A 9,134-nucleotide genomic window follows, 5' to 3' on the forward strand; every position below is an offset into this window, starting at 1 on the left:
CATTTCTTTTGAAATACTTTCTAAGTAGGTGTGGTTGAATATTTGGGAAAAGTTCACATAAAATATATTCACTATCCCGTCGTTTCTCAGTGCTAAATTCTGAGACCCTTCATGAGATGATGCAGCATAAAGGCCCTCACCAGGTGTCAGCTCCTTGACCTTGGACTTCCCAGCCTCCAGAACTGTGATAAATAAATTTCTTTTCTTTATAAACTTTTCCTTATAAATTACTCAGTCTCTGGTATTCTGTTATAGGAACACAAAATGGACTAAGACCCCTGGTTTGAAAGATCTCCTAATGCTTGCCAGTATGAACTCCTTAAACTCTCCATCGGAGTGTCCTTTTCCATGTTCTCATGGAATTAACGAATCAAGAATTGATGCATCAACAGTCTGAATGTGTATCAGTGAAGTCTTCCTGTGGTTTGCTTTATAAAACTACCTGGATAGAATAGGCCAGGGCTGGCTTGTCTCCTTTGGAGAAGTTTGACAACTGGAGTGAATCTCTAAACCTGGGACACCCATTAGAGCCACCGGCTTCCTGTTGGTCACGGCAGCTGCCAACAGACTTATAATACCACCACCACCCCACTTGCCTCTCTGGGTCAATCTAAGGAGGGTCATTTCAGCGACACATTTGTAATGGTCCTAGAGTCCTTTAACACTGCTTGACTAGCTCCTGTTTCCTCCTTAACTATTCCCAACTCTGGGAAACCCCTCTGTCACTTCGTTTCCTCCAGCTACTGAGGACAGTGAGAGAAACACAGAACCATCTGGTGAAGGCTCCTGCACCTCGTGCATCTCTGCTCCTCGAGTTTTCACTGCTGAGGTGCTCTGTTTGCTGTGCTAAGACTGAGCTCGCTGTCCATCTGTCCATTTGTCTTAACATTAGTGATTTTAACCTACAACTTTCTAAGTGATTTATAACTTCTAATGGTATTATCTTTGTCAGGGTTTAAAGAGCAAAAGCTTATTTTCAATTTTACATTTTGAAAAGAATGAAAAGGTTGGTTTGGAATACTTAACAAGCTTAAATACTCGTACAGTGCTCCTTATGGTGGGACAGATGTCACCCTGAGTCAGTGGTACACAAACATTTTTTTATTTGAACAAGTTTGTGTTTCTTTTAGTGAATCCTAGAATAAAACATAATTATCACACCAAATCCAATTTTCATCATTACCATTACTAAGAAGGAGGTTTTACTTTATTACCTTTTAATTTTTACATTTTACAGTTTTTTTTCAGTTTTGGGTTTTTTTAATTGAAACATATTGATCATACATATTTGTGGGGTACAGAGTTGGATATCAGTACATGTATACAATGTGTGATGACCAAGTCAGGGTAATCATCATGTTCATCCTTACATAACCTAACCATTTCTTTGTGACAAGGACATTGCATCTCCTCTCTTCCAGCCATTTGATAACACACAGTAAATTATTGGGTTTGTTTATTTATCAAATTATTGTTAATTATCTATGCCTAGTTTGATCGAATAGAAGGAAGGTAAGTTTCAAAAAGTAAATTAAATTAAAGTTGATTTAAAGAAAAACAGTGATTACATAACAGTACAGGTGGCCTGCAGATGTGGCACTACTGTGAGAGTGCTAGTTAAGTGACATTGCTTCAGTTTAACGTGGAGAGCCTGGTGCTTTTCTCTTGGTGTATTTTAAATTCTATCAGAGGGAGAGACAGAGGGAGTTATTTAAGATATGCCAAGGAAAAGGAATCAAACTCACCCTCAAAGTTATACTAAAACAGTGTTTACTTTCTGTTACTGGTTTCTTCGAGTGACATATTTCATGAGTCAGTTTTGTATTTAACAATTATGTAAGTAGTTATCAAGTCTTAGGTGGATTTTCAGTTTATTGACATATCTCTGGGAATAATATCAGCCTTTTCATTTTTAAACCAAAATTTTCAAATTTCCAAATTTAGACCAAATTTTTCAAACTTACAGAGAAAAATGAATCTCCAGTTCACGTAACAAACCAAGATGACAATATGATTTAGGTTTTGTTCTGTTTTTTGTTTTCGTGTTGCTAAAGTCACATTCCAGAATCAAGTGGGCCAGTTCGACACTCAATATTTGGGTGTCCAGGTATATACCATGTGTTTTTATGTTTCATGGGTGCATAAGATGAAAGCCAGGGAAAGACATCAGTTAAATTTGCACTTTCTCTTCACTAATAGAAAAAGCAGAATACAGTAGACCACAGGAAAGACACTGTTGTACGAATGACACAGCACCCAGAGAGAGGAAAGGCTCCGGGCCTCCACGGCCAGCATTATGTAGGCCATGATGAGCTGGGTGTGGGCCCACGTGAGAATTCTGTAGAGCAGCCTCATCGGCTGGGATCGGATAAACAAATCAGCAAAGGTGTGAATCAGGTAGTCTGCTTCCACCATCACAGCCCAGCAAAGGAAACCAAACACCTGTCCCGGATGGAGTCCGTGCCACCAGGCAGAGAAGGCGAACGTCTGCAACAGTGGCCAGACCCTGCTCTGCTGGAACACGAGCCGTCTGAGCCACCGAGCTGTGCTTTGGTTCCACTTTCTCGTGAACAGGGATATCCTGTGGGTTGTTTCCAGTGTCCAGATGTCTGCATCGGGGACATAGCCCTCCTCCCCAGGGCCTTGACCAGATTCGGACCCAAAGCCCGCCGCATGGAGGAGGGTGTCATCCAGCATCCAGTGGGAATAGTAGGTGAGCTTGAAGAGCCCGGCTGTGGCCCACACGACATAGATGCACTCGAGTCGCTGGCAGTCGGTCAGTCCCACTCCCGCACTCAGCACTCCCCTCATGAACACCTTTGTGCATTCCAGCCCAAGAATCTGCAGACCCCTCCAAGACAGAGCCCAGCAAGAGCACCTGGGACTCAAAGAGCTGGACCCTTGAACACGAGCCTGAAATCTCTGGAAGGACCACAGAGGGCCTCCCAGGAGGGCAGGGAAAAATAGCAAGTAGCTGAAATAGGGCAGTGCCTTACCCAGATGCTCAGACAAGGAGCTCCTGCTCCTGCCGCCTCCTGAGGATGCCCCCACCTTTCCCTCCCAAATGTCCAGAGACAGGGATGTGACCCTCTGGGTCAACAGCATGAGCGAGGAGAGAGTGATGCAGAACCTGAAAGAGATTTTTTTTAATGTAGAAACACTCCATGTTCATTCTCTCTCTTGCATTCCAGTCTGTCACACATGACCCCACAGCAAACAGGTGGCTCTGAACAGTTCACTGCCCCGGCCTGCAGTGCCCCACAAAGACTCTTGGATGGAGTCAGAACCACACACGACTCTGGGCAGGATCAAAAGGTAAGTGGGGAATTAACCATTAGTCAGAGATGCAAATGAAAGAATGACGAGGAACACGGCAGGGAAATACTGATCATAGTACTTCTAGGAAGAGCTTATAAAGATTCGGATCGGGGACCTGAGAGAAATTTGCCATAGAGGGAAAAAAACTTTACTGAAGGGATTACAGGAAGTTTAAGATTTTGCATATGAACCAGGCCAACTGCAAGATTCTGCATGATTTAGGACCTGGGCTGAGGATGTGTGATCAGGGCATGTGCTGAGTCGTTAGCAATTTGAGGGGTGCTCTTACCCAATCACCTGATCTTGTTGTGTCACCAAAAATCCTGCTGGCAAGATTACTGAGAACAATTAGTGAAAATCACAGCACCACACTCTACTGACAGCCTGCTCCGAGTTCCTGCTGTCTCTGTCTACGTGTGTGAGGGCTGACGGCAAACTTATCCTAACTGAAAGCAAGGTGGCCTCCAAATGCCACCAGCCCTGCTAACTCACCTTCTGTTATGGGTTGAATACGATCCTCCCAAGTTCATCTACTAACAGGCCTAACCCCAGTACCTCAGAATGTTGGAGACAGGGCCTTTAAAGAGCTAGTTAAAATGAGGTCATATGGGTGGTCCCTAATCTGATATGACTGGTGTCCTTATTAGAGATCAGGACACAGACACACACAGAGGGAAGACCGTGGAAGACACAGGGAGAAGGTGGTCATCTATAAGCCAAGGAGAGAGGCCTCAGAAGAACCCAATCTGCCAACACCTTCGTCTCGGACGTCCAGCCTCCAGACTGTATCTGATGAAACACATTCCTGCTGTGTAAGCCACAAGACTGTGGTACTTTGTCAGGGCAGCCCCAGCAGACTAACACACTTTCCATTTCAGGGCCCTCCGGTCCAGCCAGATCCTGTTCAACTTGCCCTTCCAGCCCCTCCAGGTCCTGGCTTCTGAGCGACATCCTGATTCACCACTCAGTACTTTCTACACCAGGCCCGCCTGCCATCTTGCCTTTTCCTCAGGGAAGCCTGAAGCCTTTGGTGAAAACAGTCCTATTTAAAAATATTTAAAAAATCTAGTGTGGGAGGGAGGCAAAGCGAGGGAACCAATGGCAGGCTAGGATCAGAATGGTGACCACCCAGAGTGGTCACAGCCCATCTGCTCTCTGAGTGACCACAGACCCATGCCAGTTCTGATAACCAGAGGCAGGCAGAACGTTAGGACGAAAGATCACAAAAATACCCATTTTCCCCTCAACTTGGTCATCTCACTGACTCACGAGAACTTCTCTAGACTGTACTTAGCTCTGCATGGCTATTCTGAGACGGGGTGACTGCCCTTCCTCCCGGGGGATGGGAACAGCTCGTGTGAGTGAAAACAAAGCCCTTCCACAGCACGGGTCTCCCCTCAGCAGCCCGGGAGGATGGCAGGGGCTTCTGGCACGTGTGCACTGCTGCTGAGAGGAGCCAGCTGTGCTCCACCCTCCCTCTCAGGCACGAGGACCACTGCACTGAGTGCCACACGCCATGCTACACGGGCAACACACGGCAGCTAGGAGTAGTCGGAGAATTACGTTTATACTTATTATCTCAAACTCACAGCGGTCTTGCAAGACAGACATTACTATCCCCATACTTTTTTTCCCGGAAAAAGAAAATGAGTCTTAGAGAGATTAAATGACTTGCTCAAGGTCACACTCTCAATTGTGGAAAAGTCGGATTCAAACTCAACGCCCCTGTTCTCTCCACTATGACCACGGTGCAAGTCAGCTCCGTATAACCAAACGAGCAGGTTGCTTTACCTCGTGGAAGGAGCCTCTTGCAGATAATACTCAGTGTAGTGCAGACCCAGGTGACAAAGGGTCTGCCAGCTCATCTGGAAGAAGAAGGTTGGCCTGTGGACTCGCTGAGGGCTGAGTGAGGTGATCAGAACCACAGTGCAGAGAGCAGGGATGAACACAAGCAGGGCGTAGGACCTCATGGCAGCCACGGCCAAGGCGCCTCCTCCAGCCAGGAGAAAGAGGTGCCTGCAAGAAAAAGGACAGCCCGGGAGACATTTGCATCTGCAGCAAATGAACCACTTCAGATGTCATTCCCAGGAACCCATTTGGTGAGTCCCCGCATAACACCTTAAGAAGTCATGCTGTTAACACTCCGAAGCCTTCCCTTTGCTCTTCTGAAGGAAAGAAAGATGAAGAAAGAGCCAGGGCCGATTTGTAAACTGCTAGCTCGGGATACAACTCTTGATTCCTGTCTTAGTGACCCTAGAACCTCTCTCTCTGATGCCCACCATTCATCTGACTCCCCCCAAGGTAATCCACGAACTGCCCCTAACAACCCTGGAAGGCTTGCTAGTAGGAACATTTAAAAATCTACTGGTATGTCGTCTAGCTGAAAAGTGATGTGAGTCTAGTGCCGAGGATCTAGTAGAGCTTTCTAGACATCCTCTTGCCAAGATGAGGGTCTTTCCTTTCACAGGGTTGACTGTCCTGAAGTTTCCAAAGAGCAAGAAAGACTCAATGCCTCCCTTTGACGAACAGTTTGAAAACTCAGTTAGAAAAATCTTCATATCGTGGACCAAAACCAAGATATTGAGGCAGAAATAATTTTATAAAGGTTTATTGAGGGGCCGGCCCGGTGGCGCACTGGATAGTGCACCGCTTGGGAAGCGCGGCGGCGCTCCCGTCCGAGGGTTCGGATCCCACATACAGACCGGCTCCCGCTCACTGGCTGAGCGAGGCGCGGGAGCAACGCCGAGGCTTGCGATCCCGTTGCCGGTCCCCGGTCCGGTACGGGGGCAACATTGAGGGTTGCGATCCGTTGCCGGACACGGAAAAAAAAAAAAGACAAAAGATAAAGGTTTATTGAAAGCAAAGCTTGAGGATCGACCCCGTAAGCACAAGCCAACAAAGCTAGAAAGTGCTCCAAAGTCTACTACAAGCAAAGGCATTTATAAGGGAGTGTCAAAAGGAGGTTCCAAAAGGGAGGGAGAGTTCCAAATACAGTTGTCCTTTTCTCACAGAACACAAGAATCACAATCACTAATTATTTATTACAAAAAGAGAGCCAAAAATGTCTACATGCAAAGTGAAACAGAAGCTTCATGCTTCAGCTACCCTTAACAGTATCCAAATGGATTATTCAGAACCAGCAGTTTATACATTAACTAATAAATCAGAAGTTCTAACCATATACAATGTTTATCTTAAGAACAAGATGTCAACATCAGGTTCGTGAAACTTATCCCAAGGCAGTGAGTTTTGGAAAACCTGCTTGATTTTGATTATTCCTTCATCATTTCCCCCTTTCAATCAAGAACTTTCGATAGAAAGCTTTGAAGATCAATTTTGATTTGAAGATGTGTGCATTTCAGGTCCTATGAAGCTGGAAGACTCATTCCCAGGAACTCATGTCCCTCACTGGGGAGAGAGCGGCGAAAACAGTGGAATACTGTAGGTAGGCCAAATCAAAGAGCAGCCGGGGGCGTGAGTTCAAGACTTGAGCAACACACTATTTATCAACACGATGAATTATTTGTAAACACTGAACAATCATAAATTTAGTTTGAACAGTAGATTTATTTATTTATTTGTTTGTTTATTTTATTTTATTTGGGGGGGGGGACAGCTGGCCAGTACAGGGTGAACAGTAGATTTAAAGCAAGCAGAAAAATGTCAATAAATTTATAAATAAAAATATAACAATGATATTAACAATAGTAATGGCAACAATTTGTAATCCTGAACATAACAAGGATCCCAACCCAGATGGCAACCAGCTAAATAAGTCATGTAAGGAAAGGGCACCTCAGAGAAAGTTTATCACAGACACAAAGACACTCAGTAGTGAGGGGGTTAGGACCCAACAGGCTGACTCCAAAGTGAGCAACCTTAACCCTATGTTAATTCTACAGGGATTAATCCTTATTTTCGCACTTGCTTTGCTTTACTGCTCCATGATTCTTTCTCAATAGGAAACATCTTTACAACTGTTCCCCCGCCCCCATCTCCCATAAATGAAAGTCAGTGCTGTGAACCAGTTGTGAGCATGTGATAACATACCATAGTTTAACCAAACCCAGCAATCCTGTTAGATACAGCTAGATTTTATTTAAGAAATCACAATATTTAAAAATTCTAGTTTCCAAAATAAGTGAATTATTAGGAGGTGGCCCTTTCGCAATGGATTTTCAGTTTACAAGAGTATATTCCATGAAAACTTTTTAAAAATAGGTACTATCTCCACCATACTGAAGTTATCTGATATTAAAAAAAAAAACTACAATCAAGTTATCAAATCTCTAGTGACAATAATCTTTGAACCCCAAATTGAGATATAACTAATCTAAAATGATTTGTTTTTACTTATTTCATTTCTCTGAAAAATCACATAATGGCATTTTTTAAATCACATTTAGTTATAAATATGACTTACAAAAATGTTACTTTCTTTAAAATTTAATTTTACTGAAAACTATACAATTTCATGAAACTGGGTTGCTCAAGAATATCTGGGGTTTATGGTTGGCACAGATCTGTACATCTGGAGTATTCCTGTACCATATCAACGTCCATGTCGCCCCAGAGTTTATTTTCATCCGTTTCCCAATTAATGTGAACCTATAAAACTGACTGAGTCAATGCAGACATGATATCAATTTCCAGGTCAGTTTTACTCTATTATATATATATTCATTATCAAGCAACCAATAATCAGTGACAGTGACAATAAGTTTAAAACAATTGTAGTTAATATCTGATCTTCACACCTGCAGTCTACTCTGTGCTTTCTGCCCTGCTATACAAATAGTGTTCCTGGATGTAAGAGCAAAATTAGCCATCCAGCCTACCTGGCACGAGTGGAAAATGAATCCATGGTGCAGAGATAATTAAACAGGAGTGCAAAGGGAAAAGCAGCTCCTTGATAAAGTGATACAGGATGGAGGAAGAACAGCGGAAGCCAATCCATTATGAACTGGAACAAAAGATATTGTCCTTTCCAGAGTCCTTAACCTGTGCCTTCCTGCAAGAGAAATCTCAGCCAGGCTCTCTCTGGTCTTTTTATATGGATTAGGAAGGCCTGGGTGAGCGAAAGGCAAAAAAAAAAAAAAAAAAAAAAAAAAGCTGGAGATCAAAGCTGGCTTTCTGATAAAGGGAACTGCACTATGGAAACCAAAACCCATTTCGGGTTATAGTACCTAATGAAAGGTACTAAAAACATTGCTTTCAGAAGTTGTGGTTTTATTTAGTTTATATAGCACACTGTTTGCCTTTCCAGTTATCATACTGCCATATTTTCTTCACTAAGTTAATGAGAAATTTCATTTTCCAGTTGTGGACAGACGATTCTCTGGACTGGGGAGGGAAACAAGAATGTGAGGAAGGGAGGCAGGTTCCTAAGGCAAACCACAAGATTCCCTTCCTAATCAGCACTCTCCTCCTCGGGCTACTACAGCAGCGACCCTTACTTATCTATTTCTCCATCAGTTTACTGCCTGCCCACTACTGCAACATGAGCTCCCCGAGGGAGGGACTGCTTTGTTTATTGCTGCATCCCGGCACTTAGAAGAGTGCTGTGCACAGACTGTGTACTCTGGAAATAGCAGTTAAAGTTGAAAAGGTTCTGAGGAGGCAAAAGTGTGAAAAAGAAACACTTAAAGATAATTTTTTCCTTTGGGGTATGGACAAGTCAGAAGAGACCTCCTAGGAGTAAGGCAAGAACAATAGGCCATCTCTCTATCTCTTGGCTAGCGGAGATCTATCTGCTGAGCCCAGGCATTGCAGGGCTGTCCCTGACCAGCTGTTTTGCATCTCCAAAGGCACATGCA

At 43.8% G+C, this 9,134-nt stretch overlaps 1 protein-coding gene across 1 annotated transcript; it reads right to left on the reverse strand.

Annotated features, from left to right (window-relative positions):
* Window positions 1-2,126: 2,126 nt before the first annotated feature.
* MBOAT4 (membrane bound O-acyltransferase domain containing 4) lies at window positions 2,127-8,358 on the reverse strand. Its single transcript, XM_008573580.1, has 3 exons — window positions 8,157-8,358; window positions 5,110-5,334; window positions 2,127-3,130 (listed from the first exon to the last, which is right to left on the reverse strand). The coding sequence occupies exons 1-3, from the start codon at window positions 8,273-8,275 to the stop codon at window positions 2,167-2,169; spliced, it is 1,308 nt and encodes a 435-aa protein (XP_008571802.1). The 5' UTR covers window positions 8,276-8,358; the 3' UTR covers window positions 2,127-2,166.
* Between the last annotated feature and the right edge of the window lie 776 nt (window positions 8,359-9,134).

The sequence above is a fragment of the Galeopterus variegatus genome, unplaced genomic scaffold (genome assembly GCF_000696425.1).
Source record: "Galeopterus variegatus unplaced genomic scaffold, G_variegatus-3.0.2 Scaffold936, whole genome shotgun sequence".
Classification (NCBI taxonomy): domain Eukaryota; kingdom Metazoa; phylum Chordata; class Mammalia; order Dermoptera; family Cynocephalidae; genus Galeopterus; species Galeopterus variegatus.

What these genes read in the sequence shown, in the direction of transcription:
- MBOAT4 (XM_008573580.1), bottom strand. Translation starts at nt 8,275, where the DNA reads ATGGATTGGCTTCCGCTGTTCTTCCTCCATCCTGTATCACTTTATCAA. An exon ending in TCATTTTCCACTCGTGCCAG is followed by an intron (nt 5,335 to 8,156) that starts GTAGGCTGGATG and finishes TTTTTCTTGCAG; the next exon opens with GCACCTCTTTCTCCTGGCTG. An exon ending in CAAGAGGCTCCTTCCACGAG is followed by an intron (nt 3,131 to 5,109) that starts GTAAAGCAACCT and finishes AATCTCTTTCAG; the next exon opens with GTTCTGCATCACTCTCTCCT.